This window comes from Oenanthe melanoleuca, chromosome 4, assembly GCF_029582105.1.
Source record: "Oenanthe melanoleuca isolate GR-GAL-2019-014 chromosome 4, OMel1.0, whole genome shotgun sequence".
NCBI classification, from domain to species: Eukaryota; Metazoa; Chordata; class Aves; order Passeriformes; family Muscicapidae; genus Oenanthe; species Oenanthe melanoleuca.
The window spans coordinates 10098953-10115765 of NC_079337.1; the positions used below are offsets into that span (position 1 = coordinate 10098953).

The 16813-nt window shown below is 40.9% G+C and overlaps 1 protein-coding gene across 1 annotated transcript; it reads left to right on the forward strand.

Annotated features, from left to right (window-relative positions):
• The first annotated feature begins 263 nt into the window (after window positions 1–263).
• Window positions 264–11967, forward strand: ZNF330 (zinc finger protein 330). The gene is made up of 10 exons (XM_056490518.1): window positions 264–291; window positions 2753–2882; window positions 3093–3112; window positions 3240–3310; window positions 4814–4893; window positions 6111–6237; window positions 6947–7051; window positions 9498–9544; window positions 10612–10729; window positions 11052–11967. Exons 2-10 carry the CDS (start codon window positions 2763–2765, stop codon window positions 11327–11329), a joined length of 966 nt encoding a protein of 321 aa, XP_056346493.1. The 5' UTR covers window positions 264–291; window positions 2753–2762; the 3' UTR covers window positions 11330–11967.
• The last annotated feature ends 4846 nt before the right edge of the window (window positions 11968–16813 follow it).

The following is a 16813-nucleotide window of genomic DNA, read 5'->3' on the forward strand; positions in this document are numbered from 1 at the left end:
ATCTACACAACGCATCTAATGATTTTCACAGAGGGTTTTCTGGGCCATATCCATCCGTGACTTGCATATCCTCAGACGAGACAGAGCTGTGCGCAGGGCTTTTTAATGTATAAGTTACGTTGTACCCGTACTGTTTAGATTAATTAACACCTCATTTTAAAAAGCGCGCCGCGCTCCGTGAGGGGAAGGGGGCACAAGGAGTGCCCGGAACGTTCCGGCCGGGCGGCGCGGGCCGGGCGGGCAGCGCACCGTGCGCACCGGCACTTCCGGCTTCCGCGCGGCCGGAGCCAGGTGCGAGCGGGAGCGGGAGCGGGAGCGGGAGTGGGAATGGGGGGAGTGGGAATGGGGATGGGAATGGGAGCGGGGACGCTGAAAGGGCGGCGGTGCCTCAAAGGGCCGGGCTAGAGGCGCTGAGGGTCTCGGTTGCCGGCCCTTGGTTTCCGTGGCCGAGCAAGCGGAGCGGTGTGCGGCTCTGCCGTAGCCAAGCCGGGGAGCGGGAGGCCTTTTTAGGATGGAGCAAGTCATGGGCATCACAGTGCCTGGAAAATGATTTTTGCGTTATTAGGGCGTTCAGTTCATTGTCCTGTTAAGTGTGAACTACTGTTAATACAGTATTTGTGACACAGACTTTGAATACGTAAAGCATACGGTGGAAGCTGTTTGATGGTCAAGCACAAGACACCCTGAAGTACAGAAAGCCTAAAGCCTCTCCTGGGTGTTGGTGTCTGTGCTGGCAAGGGCAGCCCGCAGTTCCCTGCCCCCGTGAACAGCTCGTTCCAGCTGCTCACCGTGCCTGTGGCAGCAGGGTGGGCAGTGCACCACCACGTAGTGAGGAGAGATGTCCTGCTCAGCACAGCACATCCAGGAACCTGCGCCTGCAGTCAGGGTGTGTCTTTGGACAAGGAGCCGTGACTTCAGCAGAACTTAGATGCTGGGCATTGTTAATGCACCTCACGTAGCACAACCACCAGTTAAAATCCACCAGCAGTCTTAGGAGCTGTGGTGGGACATCTGTGGTCTTTGCCCTGTGGTTGCCTTAGCAAGTAATGCAGCAAGAGAGCAGCAGGAGGTGAAAATTTACAGAGTAGAACACAGTGCTGGGGGCCCAGTACTCACATAACCAGTTTTAGGGGTTTTCTTTTGAACTGTTCACCTCATTCTTACACAGCTTTCTAATACCTAAACTCTGCTTCCTTGTGCCACAGCATCAGCCTGTAGGCTGGAGAGCCACACTCACTCCCACAACTGCTGCTGTGACCTGAGCACATTTCATCCATGAGTAGGAAACTTCAAATGGAGAAACAACCCTTGTGCAGAGTGCTTCCCATGCAGGAGCTCCAGTGCTCTGTAGGGCAGCACAGTTGTACCCTCTGAGGCTGAGAGGGGAGCCAGGCATGGACCTACAAGCTCTTATTTCAGGTTCTCCAGATGCACTTTTCTCTCCCACACACACCCAGGGGTGTGAGCTGCAGACAGAATCCACTGGATCTTTCCTGCCTGAGCATTCAGTAACAGAGTGCCAAAAGTGGAGGTAGAGCACTCTGCAGAGGCATTTGAATACTAATTGGTGGTTTCAAAAGAGGTGATAATCTGAGTTGAAAGGAATTGAAGGTAGACAGGATTATGCTGTCACAATTTCTGGAATCATAACATTGTTAAACTCTGGTCCAAAACTTACAAAAACAGTAGATTTCTACAAAAATTTGAGCCCAGGATGCAGACAGCAAACAACTTAAATGAAAGCTCAGAGGAAGTGATAAGAATTTTGATCTATAGGATGCTGTTATTATTGGATGGTGTTTGAAAGCATGGATTCACTCAACAGCTTTGCTAAGGGGACCTGACATTGCAGTTCTGTTGTTACTTAGTTCAGTGCAGCTTTTTGAAAGCTGCCATCTAAAATTTCTCATAATCTGTGTCCTCAGGAGGCGCTGGGGCAGTGCTTTTCATGAAAACAGTTTGTCATTTTGGTGCTTTCCATTATGAGGGAATGTGAAGATGTCAAGGTATAAATACTAGCCATTAGATTCTGTTGTTAAATCAGCATTTGAGTGGTTGGAAAATTAGTATGGATCCTTAACTTGGGCTCCCAGTGTCAGAAATGTCACACTCTAGAATAATGACAGTTGCCAGCAGGCAGCACAGCAATATAATTTTGACTACAAAATATGACACTAACACGATTTAAACACAGTGCTGAATTTTACAGAGTAAGAAAACTGATTTATGTGTGCTATCAAAAGCAAATTTTAGTATCTGGTCAGGACAATATATTTCTGTGTTCAGAAAAGTTAGGATGCTTTGGTTTATAAGACCTTTTGAAGGAAGATACTGATTTTCCTTCCAAGTTGAAGCTGCTAGAATTGACTGCCTGTTGATGTCCTTACAGATGCTTATTAAACAGGCAAGGCAAACCAAAACCAGAGTTCCATCACAAATAAACCTACAGATGGTAATGGTTTCATTTTTTTTAAGGCAAAAGACTTCAAAGATAGTTAAACACAAAGTTCAGGAGAGCAAAGTTTTCCAGATCACAAGATTCTTTATGGTTCATCACATGGCACTTCCTCGTGGATTGTCCCCACATTCTACATTTCAAAAGAAACTTTCAGACAAGCAAGTGAATGGAGATGAAGCACAGTCAATGCAGGAACTGTAAGATCCAGCTTCAGTGCTGGATGCATCATGTTACCCATGTATTTACATGCATAGTTTTGTGTGCATTCATTCCATAGCTGTTTTTCCCCCACAGACAGTGCAACATGCCTAAAAAAAAGACTGGTGCTCGTAAGAAAGCCGAGAACCGTCGGGAACGCGAGAAGCAGATAAGAGCTTCCCGAGCCAACATAGACCTGGCCAAACATCCTTGTAATGCTTCAATGGTAGAGTAACCTAAGTATTCTCTATTAATTTTCAATTATGTAAACCCAGGGATAGTACCTTGACTGCATTCCTATATATTTATGTTGCACCAGACAGAATATTGATTAAGATGTTTGAATCCTAATTGTAAATCCCTGCGGAGGTCTGTAAATTTTATATATTTTATCTAGAATGAAAATAATTACCAGTGTTTTATTTCTTCTCTTTAGGAATGTGATAAGTGCCAAAGGTAAGAAATTTTACCCTTCTAAAACCAGTAGTTTAATAGTTGTTTCAGACATTTTGCAGGTGTTTTTTAATGCTTTCATTTAAAGTTTAATACTTTCTTTTTTTTTTTTTTCCCTCCATGTGCCTAGACGACAGAAGAATAGAGCTTTTTGTTACTTCTGTAATTCAGTTCAAAAATTGCCCATTTGTGCACAATGTGGTGAGTAGAAATAATGAATGAAAACAAGCTGTCCTCAGTCCTGATTGTGGTGTTAAACTCTCAGTACCTGTGTTACAGTAGCTTTATCTTAAAGTACCTCTGTAATGTGGAGGTTCTTTTGAATCTGCTGTGAATATCCTCCTTGAGAAGTGATCTTTGTTCAGTATATATACCTGTAACCCCCAAAGTTTCGCAAGCCTGGATCATGGTTTGTTTTCTTTGGAAAAATTTGTGTTACTTCCTTTTAGGTTTGAGAAATCTGACTCTTTCCATAGATTGACCATGAGCATTGTTTCATAACATCAGGAAAACTAAAAATGCTCTGACTGCTAGCAAGGCACCAATAAATACTGCTTTTTTAGGGATTACATAATTTCTGATCAATTCAATGTCAGTTAAAGCAACAATATATGATTCACCTTGCATGGGGTTGTAATGTAATATGCAACTCTTGTTATTTATGTGGGCTTGAGGGCTGATACTTTGAAATTAGAAGAGAAGGACTCCTAGTGACAGAACTGCTCTGAATCTGGCTAAAATTCCCTTTGTTTTTAAACAGTGCTTGCTTGCAGGAGATGTTGATGCTCATTTCATACTGAAGTGAATTTTGTTGTTCCACTGTTTCAACACATCACTGCGGATTTTCAGTATGTCATTTAGCAGTTTGGCTGTTTTGGAGTTTGACTCTCAGAGCTGCTGACATGCAGCTTTCAGTGCCTTTGTTGTGACCTGCAGATACTGAGCATTTCTGGAAGCCAGGCAGTTAGTGTGCAGTGGCAGTGTGTCACCCTCATAAGTCTCCTTTCTGTCACCATGCAGTGAAGTACTAAAACCATGCTCTCTATCTTATGGCTCATATCTGTGTGCTGCATTTATCTTCATCTGGAGTATGTTTCCAGAGGAAAGAATTCCTATCAACAACCACACTGTATTGAGACCCAGAGCTTTCCAAACACAGACCATTAGAGCTGTTTGATGTTTAATCAAGCATTGGGGACTATAAACCAGCAGCATCTTTCTTAGAGGAGCCTGAGGGATGGGTAGCTCCCTCTGTTCCAGTGCCCCACACCCAGTAATGCCCCTACCACCTCTCACTGCCCAGCTCAGCTGCTTTTATGGTGGGACAGATCTAGCAGCATTTTTAAACATAACTCTTTAAGGTTTCATTGCTGGACTTTAGTTTTGTTCTTTGTTTCGATATTTGAAATTTGTGCCTCAAAACACAGAGCAAGACCAGCACATTGTCTTGTTATCTCAGTACAGAGGCAAGAGATTTCACAGACAAAAAACCAGACAAAAATTAATTTAACCTAAGGGAGGTGTGAAGGTGGGTTGCAGAATGCAGCAATAATGCAAACATATTTGTTTGCATTTTTTTAATCTAGATTTATGATTAAGCACTCAGTTGAAGTGCTGTTCTTACATAAACATTCATTCTGTTTTTTAAAATGAAAATTATTTTTACATAGTTTTCTTATGGTTGCTTGTCTTTATTTTAAACAGGAAAAACCAAATGCATGATGAAGTCTTCAGACTGTGTTATAAAACATGCTGGTGTGTACAGTACTGGATTAGCTATGGTGGTATGTATACAAAATTACAGCCTTTTTTTCACTATGAGGATATTTTGTGCAAATCTTCCTGGAAAAATGATAATGTAGATTTATTGAATGATAGCATGTACCATGCCAAGATTGGTTTTTTCCTCATTTTTATGTAACAAACTGATTTTTCCCTTATACTGAAACCCCCAAAATTTTCATTTTTAGATTCAGCTCCTGCAAACTCCAGCACATGTCCTGGATGGTAATGGATCTGTGTTGGTGGCAGGCCCTAAGCACATGCATGAAGAGCACTGGACCCTTACATGCCCCATAGACAATTCCCAGCCTTCATTAAAATGTTGGATTATTGTGCAGAAACCTGCAGACTTTTGTCACAGAGATCATCAGTATCACAGAGAGGAATCTGTTCCATTAGAGGGGAATTTTAATGAACAAAACCCTTCTTTTAGGCTCTTAATTAGAGATAATCATAGCTTCAGGCCTTTGAAGTTTTGTTCTTAGAAGGACAAGTTAGTGTGTGCATCTGGAAAGGGACTAATCTCTGTCCTGTTGCTGCCTGCAGCTGGCTGTCAGCTGTTCTCAGTAGCACAGCCAGCCTTCACATGCTGGCATTCCTGAACTCATCCCATGTATTCACTGACAGTTAAATTTGGATTCATTGTTGTTTTCTTAGCTTTCTGTGCATATAATGCACATAGTAATTAGTTACCTGTGGGCTGAGAAGGCTTCTTAGTTAAGGACAGCTGAAATGGAGATCTTATAATTAATCAAAATGAAAGTTAAAGAGTCTTTTACTTCTAATGAGTTATTTGATCTTTGCTCTCTGCAGAGCTTGTGCTCTAATATAGCAGAATTAAAAATCCAAATGAGTGATTTCAGCTATGAGAGTCTTCAGGCATTTTTGCAGGTCTTTGAAATTTCATTTTTGCCAGAACATTGGTATTGTTTATGGGGATTCCAGGTTTCAGCTGGGACAACACAATTTTCCATGTGCAAAATGTGTGATAAGAAAAGATAACCAAATTATTTTGCATCATACTGAATCCTGCAGAAATGAATAGCACACAAATATGAACTGTGGAGCAGCTTGGTCAGAACACAGGTTTGGTTCAATACTCTCATTCAACCAAAGAGAGCCCATTTAGAGAATGGATACTAGGATACATTGGGGATTATGGGATAAGTCTCTGTTGGTATTGCAGAAGCCCTGAGCTGGTATCTTGCTGTGATTGCAGGGTGCAATCTGTGATTTCTGTGAAGCCTGGGTGTGTCACGGGAGGAAGTGTCTCAGCACCCACGCGTGCATGTGCCCTCTGGCAGATGCAGAATGCATTGAGTGTGAAAGAAGTGTCTGGGACCATGGTAGGTTGCTCACATTTAAAAATAAGAAAATATAAATTACACTCTTTCCTTGCATTGTTTAAGTTAGCATTTTTAGTCTTCGCTGATTAGTCCTTGCAGTATATTTGTTCAAAGCAAGGATTCTCTCCATTTTAAAAACAGTCATTGTACAGTGGTGAAAGTAAATGAGCTGCTCAAGAACATACAGTGCTCAGTTCAGGGATTATTATGTAATCTAAATTATAATGCTTCTATCAGTTTAATTATTCACATAATTAAGCACTGCATCAAATTGCCAACACAGTTTTCTGCCATTCTTACTCTATTCTTCTGCACTAGCACAGGTATTTGGATTCCCAGTTGCTTAGGAAACCATACTGGTCTCCACTTATGGAATCCTTTAAAGTGTTTATTTCAAGTTTGTCTCAGAGCTGAGCAGAGCAGACTGGATTAGAATATGATCTAAGAAAAATAGTTAATGCTACAGTCAAATTAAAATGAAGAAAAGTACTAGAAATAATACTTGCTCCATAGTATGCAGTCTTATGTTGTATGATAGGAGGTATTTTTCAGTGTAAAAATGGATGGCAGTATCTAATTTAGGACCTTGAAGCATTTGTGACAGAAGGGAGAACTGGTCTTCAGTCAGATCTACTGCCTAAATTGTTTGCAGAGCAGGACTTAATGCCTGTGCCCATTGTTGACTGTTTTGCCTTGATAAATCTTTCAGGAGGCAGAATATTTGCCTGCTCGTTTTGCCATGATTTCCTCTGTGAAGATGATCAGTTTGAACATCAAGCCAGCTGCCAAGTTTTGGAAGCAGAGACATTTAAATGTAAGTTAGTTATTCATAGTTCCTTTCACCACAGCCAAGCAGCCTCTCTGCTTGCTTCCTCTGTGCTCCAGAATCCTCTCCATCACCTTTCCCAAGGAGATTTTGCCACTGCTGGAGGGAAGGGCCTGTTTTTTATGTACTGGCTTTTGGTATCCAGTTATCCAGACTAGAACTTGTTTCTCTTTCATGAACTTTCCTCCATGCCAGAACATACATGGCACTTGTTTTCCTGCCAGGCTCTTACAGGCCTCCCATGGGAAGCTGCCCTTGCAGGAGCCAGTGTTCTCCATAGTTGGAATGTTGGCAGTGGCAGGACTGCAGCAAAACAACTGCAACTGCTGCTGCTGCTTTTTCACTCCACAAAGCTCTGCAGGCAGAAGGAAGGAACTGTCTTCCACTCTTCTGACCAATGATGAGCTAATTCCTCCTGGAAGACAGATGCCCTAAACAATGCCACCTGGCTTTGTCTGGCTAAACTTTCCTAGGTTGCTGTGGAAGGCCTGTGTGCTGGTGAAAGGTTTACAGCTGCTAAAGTCCTGAGGAAGGCTGTGACTCAGCAGTCATTATCTGACTCAGTGAGACAGACTGAGCACAAAGGGAAGTGCTAAAAATAGTCCCAAAGCATGATTTCAGTGTTCATTTCCTCTCTGACCAGTGGACACATGTACTCACATAAGTGAGTAATGTATCAAATACTGATCTATGTTCACTCTTTGAGTAAAGCACAGGTAGCTGAACACTTTATGTCCTTTTGAACTTTGATTAATTTTTGTGGACAAAACTGAAACTAGTATTTGTAAGAGGATCTGATGGCCATGCCTGACTTTGCTCATCCATTACTCATCTCTGGCTGAAACTTGAAGGGAACTTAAAAAAAAAGCCAATACTGTGCATATTCGAAATAACTTTAATAATAATTTTTCTACCAGTATTTCTTTCCTACCCACCATTACATACAATTTGGTTTATCACAAGATAAGAATTTGTTTGTCCTTCCCAAAACTTGTATGCATGTATTTTGACAATTACAGCATTCTCAATTCTTACTGCAGAAATTCAAGGTGCTCTTTATCATAAGGCTTTTTTCCTTTGAACTGATTAATCTCTTGTCCTAATTGATTTCTCCTGGTCCAGAATATTAGTGATCTCAGTGTTGTAATTAGTGTTTTTAGATATCACTTATCTCCTTTTCATCTCCCATACTTTTGTTCCTAGCCAGCTATTTTTTAAGCCTTTCCTAGCTTCCCTTGATGCATTCTGCCAGAATTTCTTCCTGCGTAGCAATGTTGAGGCAGCAACAGCTGTTCCACAATAATGTTTTTTCAATGATTGTTGGAAGCTCCCAGTTCACAGATGTGGTATCACACCCTGAATAGAGAGAGAGAGTTTTTTTGAGGGTGTTCACTGTGTTTGGTGTTTTGTGGCACAGAGCAGACTTGATAGAGACAAGATTTTTGTCAGTGAGGTAAGAAGATTATAAAACCTGTACTTTTACAGAATACTTGATCTTCAAATACGGTCATGAAATTGTATAAATCCATTTTAGCTGTGAAAAAGGTACTGTTACTTTCCATCACTATCTGAGAAAGGTTTTCTGGATGCTCAAAAAATGATGAATCTATATGCATCAGCAATTCCAGTTCCATCTTTAAACACATGTCAGAGCTGTAAATCCCACGTCTGTCCTGCTTATGTGGAGAACTCATGATATTTATTACTTCAGATTCAAAAACTTCTGTCATAGGGGTTAGACAAGGAGGAAAGGAATGAGTACTTGCACAGAAACTGGGAAAGTATGTGTTACTGCTTCTCAAGGAGTAACTATTCACCAAACTTCGTGTTGCTGCCAATTCCTGAGTATTTGCCTTTATTTTACGCCCTCTAGTGGAATAGTAAAAACAATTTGAAGCTCAAGACAAGTTAAATTTTGGGCACTGATTCTGCTCTTGACAGCTTGTGCTCCTGTTCTTTAACACAGATAGACTCTCTTATAAAGTTCTGTGCAGTCAAGTACATTTCCAGAGGATATGACAGAAAATACAGAATGTAACAACTTGTTTAGGTTTGGAAGTTTGCAAGCTTAGAGTGTTCTTACATTTCTAGCATTCCTTTTGAATGTTGTGAGAAAAGGAAAATCATGATGAAACCTTAACACCAACTTGGTTCTGAAGCTTCAGGTTTTAAAAGTTTGGAAGCTCAAAACATTTTCCCCTCTTGAAATTCCATTTTTTGTGTCAAAAATGAGGTTTAGAGTTTAAAAAAATCTAGTAAGACGGTACTAAAAGTGGGCTAAAGTGACTGATTGACATTGCCAGAGTGCAGTTGTGTCAGAGAATTAAAACTAAATGCCTCAATTTTGGCATTGCATACTTTTACAAGGTTTTAAAAACATGACAGGTCTGCAGTTTCCACGTACTGAATTTGTCATACTGCTTTTCTCCAACAGGTGTCTCCTGTAACAGGCTGGGGCAGCACTCCTGCCTGCGTTGTAAGGTAAAGAATAAAGACAGTTGTGAGGAGCTGATTTTAGGCTCCCTCTCCTTGGCCTCCAAGGCTGGTGTCAGGCCTTGCCATGCCTTCCTCTCCATGATTAAAAGGAAATTCATACTTTTGTATTAGTTTCTGTAGCCTGGGGTCAGACCTGTGGGGGACAAAAGACCTTTTATCTGTGCTTGCCTGTTAGCCACAAGACAGTGTGAGGTGATCTGTGCCCTGCCCTCTTAGCTGAAGCTGGGCCTGCAACGTGTTGGGGCTTTAAAAAAACCCAAGATAATAAAATAAATCCTTGGTCATGAACAGAATCCAAGGCTCTGGAATATGCTTTGATCCAGTGTGGAACTAAAACAATTAGAAAAGTTGTTCTTTTAAACAGTGAACATCTGAACAGAAATCGTTTCATCCAAAGAAATTATCTCCACAGCTAATCCATGTGAACATGCTGATTTGTTGTCATTGGTTTTACACACTCAGAAGTAATTTTGTATAAAAAGTTCCACCTGCTTCATCATCAGCATTGCCCAGATTTCTCCAGGTGCTGGTTCATTGCCTGCTGTTACTCTTCTTACCCTCCATATGTTTTTCCCTGCACTCTCCCATGGCATCAATGGCCTATTCCAAATAGTTCCTTTTTCCAGGTATTTTCACTGCACCCTGGTGCTCAGCATGTGAACTTCCCACCTCTAATTCATGCCTTTAGGCCCCTGCATAGTTTTGTTCTGGCATATATCTCACTATGTTTATTTAAGCTTGTCAACACAAAACCAAGTTTGCCAGGCTCCTTGTGGGCAGCACTGCAATCCAGCCCTGGAGTGAGTTACTTTCTCTGTTTGTTTATTGGCATTTTTATCCAGCCTCTTCCCCAGAAACCCTGGAACCACACTGAACACAGAGTGGCTCCTCTGTGCACAGACCCTATATGCACTGCAAGAGAGGCCTCATTAAATTTTAATCCCAGCCAGAAAACCCTGCTGCTGCTAGACACGTTTTTGCTTGCTTCTTGCTGAAGAATGTGCTTCTATGATTAAAACATTTGGCCTTTGTATTCTCCCTTTGACACACAGGCTTGTTTTTGTGACGATCACGTGCGAAGTAAGGTTTTCAAGCAGGAGAAAGGGAAAAAGCCTCCGTGCCCTAAATGTGGCCATGAAACTCAGCAGACAAAGGATCTGAGCATGTCAAGTAAGCCAGTTTCTCTAGCTAACAAGCCATACAAGTGCCATTAGTGACTAATTTCTGCCTAGGAGCACTGAGTAAAGTCAGGTTACTTTCAATTGTTTTGCACAGTTTTGCTTCATTTGTTTTGAGAAAAACTTATGTGTTTCTGAGTTCTGGAACTAAGCAGTCTCATTCTTAACCATTAATTGATTCCAAGAAAGTGAAAGGTTTTTTTTTAGTTTGAGAAAATGAAAAATAATTGCCATTGACACTAATCTTCAAGTAGTGACAAAAAAGGTAGAAATGTTGGATTGGTGGGAACATGATGATTTTCCTTTGCCTGCAGCACGCTCTTTGAAGTTTGGCCGACAGACTGGAGGAGAAGATGCAGATGGAGCTTCTGGTTATGATGCCTACTGGAAAAACCTTTCCTCCAGCAAGACTGGGGATGCAGGTGACCGTGAGGATGAATATGATGAGGATGAAGCAGAAGATGATGATGAAGATGACAATGAGGAGAGAGGGAAAGATTCAGATTCTGAGGCCACGGATGTATTCAGCAATTTGAATTTAGGAAGGACCTATGCTAGTGGGTATGCACATTATGAGGAATCAGAAGATTAAGCTTAGTATGCTGGCAAGCTAAAAACATTTGGAAGGAACCAAGCAATGCTTCACTGAGTTGTGTACATGCCAGTAGGATAGCTCAATCAGGTACTTACATATCAGAGTTAGAGAGTAAAGAGTGTGGGACTTCTGCAGTAACTCCAAAGGACATATTTCCTGTACATAAACTGATGTTGGGTTTAGGAATGGGGGAGAAAATTGGGATATTTTTATTCCCCTGAAGAACAGAATGGTTTTGTCCTTGAGTTACTGAGTATAATGGTTCAATGCCAGTTTCTCCTATCAACACAGGAAGGTGGGAAAGCTGTAGAGCTTGCTTCCATTTGCCCATCAGAAATTAAGTTATTTTTACAGTAATTTTGTTAACTGATTTCAAACATTAATGCAGTGGTGGGTTGGTGACTGCATTTTTTTTTTGGTCTGAACAATAAAAGTCAACTGCATTCTCTAATGAACTGTCATAAATATTGATCTCCCTTGAATAGTAGGAAAGCAGATTGTATACAAAGTGTAAATTGACACTGAAATTACTTCCTTGTTTATGTCAGTATGACAGATCAATGTAGTTCTCTGTGTAATTTGCACATCACCTTTTTCAGTATTTTTATTATTAGATATTAATTGGTGGGGCTGTATATAGTCACTGTAAGGGCACCCCAGATAATCAAAACTTTTATGGAAGTAAAATGTTGGTATTCTCCCTGCCACAAAAACCTGTAAGGCACTTTCCTATTAGATGAAAAGGAGACTGATTTCTTCTGTACCTAGCCTTCAACTCTTTTCCTTGCATATGATAAAAAATATAGATAGGAAACAATGCTGTATATGAACTGAGAAGGTGAGAAAACATGGGGGGTTCAAAATGCTGGGTCCAAATTCTGTTCTGTACAAGCCTGCTGGTACAAAGCAAATGATCAACACTTCTGAGCTGAGAAGGTGACACCTGCAGAAGTGTTTGCAGTGGTTCTGATTTGAAAGGGAACATGTTAATTACCCATCTACAGATCCAAGTGATGGCATTTATTTTTCCTCTGTAGGGGAATGTTTTACAGCAGGCAGATCATGATACAAGGGCAGCCACCTAAAGTGTTGCTCCAGCTTTCTAAATGCCATGCTTTAATGCAAGAGTGCCCTTTTTGTTACCTGTCACATACTGAACTGATTATATCATTACCTGCTCTTGTGGTGTTTCTCTACTCTTTCTTAACAGCTAAAGGTCATGTGTTGGCAGAGCATACCCTATTGAGAATCATTTTTAATGATGTTAGGATTGCCAAATGAACATTTCATAGCAAAACAGGATTGGAAAACCTGGTCTTGGTGCTTCCCTCCTAAACACATCTCCTACTAAATGCATGAAAGACAAGAGCTGGGTTCCATCCAGGACAAAAACAAACTGCCAAAGAGCACAACTCAGTTATGGCAGCTGAGAGAGAAACTCTGTAGGAGAAGGGGGCACAACTGGTGAGTGCATGCCTTCAGAATGAGAGGAATGCATTGTGTGGAAGCCAAATCCCCTTCAAACATTGAAACATCCAATATCATGTGCAAAGGCCTATCTTAAATGATGTACCTGAGAGATGTCTTGATTAATCTTTTGCATAACCAAACTTGAAGTGACAGAAGCAGGACACCTGCCAGTTTAACACTCTTTATTTGTGAAATTGGCATGTGTGAGAGAATTTCTGCTCAGCTTCATGTGGTCCAAAAACTTCCACATTGAGTCCATCTGTGGCTGGTCAATGCCAGTTTTTAAATCTTGGCTGATGTTTCAAATGCAAATACTTATACATCAGTACCAAGTCCTATACAGAACTGAGGAAAATACATGTGTTTTTGCATATATGTAAAATTATGCCTGCTTGTGTGTCATCTATTAATATTACTTAAACACACAAAACCCCTCTTTTAAGGTTCTTGGCTATCGAATTAGGTTTTTCCCCTCTGAAATCTGCTGCTGTCACTGTCTGTGCCAAAGGCTGCTGACATAACAGAATTAATCATCATAATCAGGGTAAAGAATTACTCATTTTCTCATTGTAGTGCCCTTGCACTGATCCTTGCTAGATCAATACTCCAGAGCTAATATGTGTTCCTATGGCACATTGGAAGTGAGGGTCACAGCAGTGCCTGCAGCAGATGCTCAAGGTACCTGCAGTAATTTAGCAAGGTCACTACTCAGTGGACATTCATTTGCTTTGCTTTTGTGCTGCTGCTCAGACCACTGAAAACACCTGTGCTGTCAGCCTGTCTGGAAATTAGGACCAGGAATTAGCCCTGCAATGCCTGGCCCTCCAGGGGTCAAAACAGGCAAGTTTAAGCTGCTTTAAAGTAATCTGGAGGATTCAGGCAGGAACAGACAAACACATCAATCTGTGGCAGCACAGGCCAGACAGGATGTGATGTGTTGTGTTTTCTCTGCTTAGTCAGTACAGCTAAAAGCAGGTGCTCTGTTTGGAAAAGGCCCTCAGAGCTTTCAGGGAAAGTGCATAATTTTGGTTATCTTCAGGTAAATGGCAGGAACAGGATGGAACAGAAAATGAACACGTGTTCTGAGTTCATTGAAAAACAGATCAGGGACAAAATTGTATTGGCTCCATTTTCTTCACTGAAAATCCTGTCCCTGGTTAAAAGAAGTTCTGATTTGAGAGAGGGACATTCTGACATGTATCCAGTAATACCCCTGTGTTATGCTCCAGGAAAATAAGACCTTGATAAAATCTTAAACTTCAGGTTTTTTTAGCCTCTGTGATGACCATTTAAACAGAGCTTAATCAGGACTTGAATTAAATCACAGCAACACGTATTGGGCCTGTAGGACTTAAAAAAACCCACTCTGGTCACCTCTGTAAGCTCTTTTCTTACATTTGTTTATTATGGGGGCAGCACCAGCTCATTATGAATTCACTGGGTGCTGCTGTAGATTTAATGCATTTTCCTTTATACTCAGGTGTGATTTAGCACCTGTGACTGGGAATCTTTTGATCAATCCAATATTGCTAGTTTTCTTTCCAGAAAATGAATGGAAGATCATTATAATGTCCTGAGCAGCTGAAAAAGTAGTAGCAGGCATGTCACAAAGAGCTAGAGGACAAACTTAGAAGTGCTGAGTCCTATTTGTTCAGGCAGAAAGGTTTTAGTGTGTTTTGCAGGACATTACATGCATCTGTCCTGGTCCTGATCCTATTTCCAGAGGGGCCAATAGCAAAATTCCCATTTATCCAAGTGGAAACAATTCAATAATCTTCAGTATCTACAGTTCATCTTAAATGTCAGGAGGTGTTATGGAACACAACATGAGCATAAGCACAAGTGGGGAAGATGAAGCAAAGCTTTTAACATAAGGTTAATATGTTAACCATTATCATGAAAATATTTGTTCTAAATTTCAACAGTTCCACTGGAAAGTGCTGTCAAGACTGAAAGATGAAGCTGCTTAAAGCAGGAAGAGATGAGATTCTGCAAGATGCAGAAATGTAATTACTCATCTCCTGAAAGTATTCATGTAATTAATAAATATTTGCTAAAAGCTCAAAGCACATTGGACATAGACAAATTTTATCATCTTTTTTTGTAGGTACATAAATAGAAAACACAGTAGCTGAGGAAATCACAGCCTGAATAGTCCAGTAGGCAGCAGCTGTCTGCAGCTTGGACTCTCCATCTCCTACCCATGAAACTCCAGACTAAACATACTTTATGACACTCCTTTATTAAGATTATATGTGCTGTAAGTGGCTACTACACATGGGAAATTTGAAGCAGGGCCTAGATTTTAGCTTCCATAAGCAGGATAGAATCGGCAAGACAATGCCACAGATGTGAAGGATAAACCATAGAAAAGCCACTAGTTTCCCTTTGCTAAATAAACAGTAGGTTCACAGGCCTGTACTTGAATATGGTAGGGGAAAAAAATAAATTGCATTTGTGTCTCATCAAATTAAGCTGCTAGAGATAAGCAGATTTGCTGAAAAACAACTGCAAAGCATGAGAAAGCCTATTCTAGCTATCCCAACTCCTACTATTTTCTAACACTAAAGTATGCTAAAGTGTTTGCTGCTTTCTTTTAAACCTCACTTCTGCAGCCTGTGATTCTCACAAAATGTTTCCCAAATGTAACTCTAATTTGAAATTCACTTTGATTTCCTTCTGAAATGAGAAATACTGAGTGCCTCAGGGCCCCAGTAATGTTTTCACTTCATCTTGATGTTACGTCACATCTGTTGTAGATTTTCACTTTACAAAAACACTAATTAAAATAAAAAAAATTCATTAGAGTGTAAAAATGCCAACCCCCCACAATTTCTATAACAGGTAATACAAGTATTTTACTATATATATTTGCTATAGTTGCCTGTTGCTGTTCCTACTGTTTTATTTTTGGCAGAGAGACAGGAGTTGATTATTTTGAAAGCGAATCCCTGCTAGTCAGGCACATAAACCCTTGGGGTGCCTCCAGTCTGATTTAAATTCAGCACCTTATTTTGATGCCACAGACAAGGATGAGCCCCTGTGAGATTTTCCCACTATTAGGAGAGGTGTGCAAAGACTTAACCCTGGAGGTCAACACCAATTCACAGGGTGTGCCAGCTCAAGGTGGTAACAATTGAAACGTGACCTTTCACTAGCCTACTTTGGAAGCCTGCAAAAACCCAAAGGCATCCTGCCTGGAAAAAACAACTACTGCAAAGCTGCATCCCATGAGAAGGTATTTGCACTGTGCTTTCTTCCTCAGGAAAAACAGAATATGTCCACAAGCTTGTACAGAACTCATTATTGCCACTTTTACCTTATTAGAAAACTAATAATCCATTGAGCACGGATTTAAGCAAGAAAATGATGTAGGAAGTTCAATAAAGATGTTTCCCTATCTAGAGCTGAACAACAAAGCTGTACCAAGTGCTTTGAAGGAAGGGTATGCAGAGGACACACCATATGCTCACAGTTGGCTTTTCCAACACCTCTTAAGTCTGGCAGTGCAGGCCAAGAAAGCTTTATGCAGAGCTTAACCTTGGGGCTTTTGTTTGCCAAAGCATTCAGAGTTCCTGTGGAGCACCGTGCAATTCCTTACCAGGCATTTAGTGCATACAACCACTGCTGCCAGATTTGGAACATTAAGAATAATTCAGAAGTTAGATAATGAATTGCATTCCTTACACATTCTCCTCACTTTCTTGATGCTGCATGCATTTCAAAGACCCCTCTTGACAATTACCTGCTAGTACTGCACGAGAACACTGCTATGATCTACTGTCAAAAGCATTTCTGAGCAGAACAGGGTTAACACAAAACAGAGCATGTTCCATCTAAGCATATACACCTTCAGGAAAACACTGCTCTTTTGTTCAACAGTTCACAAAGCCATCAGCAAATTAGCAGCTTAAGAAGCCTTTCCTGTAAGCAACATTTCTGACCTTGGTTTGAGTCAGGAGGTTTTAGTCAACCGAGGGCAGACCAGTGCCCAACATCCTGCTGGTGCTG

What these genes read in the sequence shown, in the direction of transcription:
- ZNF330 (XM_056490518.1), top strand. Translation starts at nt 2,763, where the DNA reads ATGCCTAAAAAAAAGACTGGTGCTCGTAAGAAAGCCGAGAACCGTCGG. An exon ending in GAATGTGATAAGTGCCAAAG is followed by an intron (nt 3,113 to 3,239) that starts GTAAGAAATTTT and finishes CCATGTGCCTAG; the next exon opens with ACGACAGAAGAATAGAGCTT. An exon ending in AAGAAGTGTCTGGGACCATG is followed by an intron (nt 6,238 to 6,946) that starts GTAGGTTGCTCA and finishes TAAATCTTTCAG; the next exon opens with GAGGCAGAATATTTGCCTGC.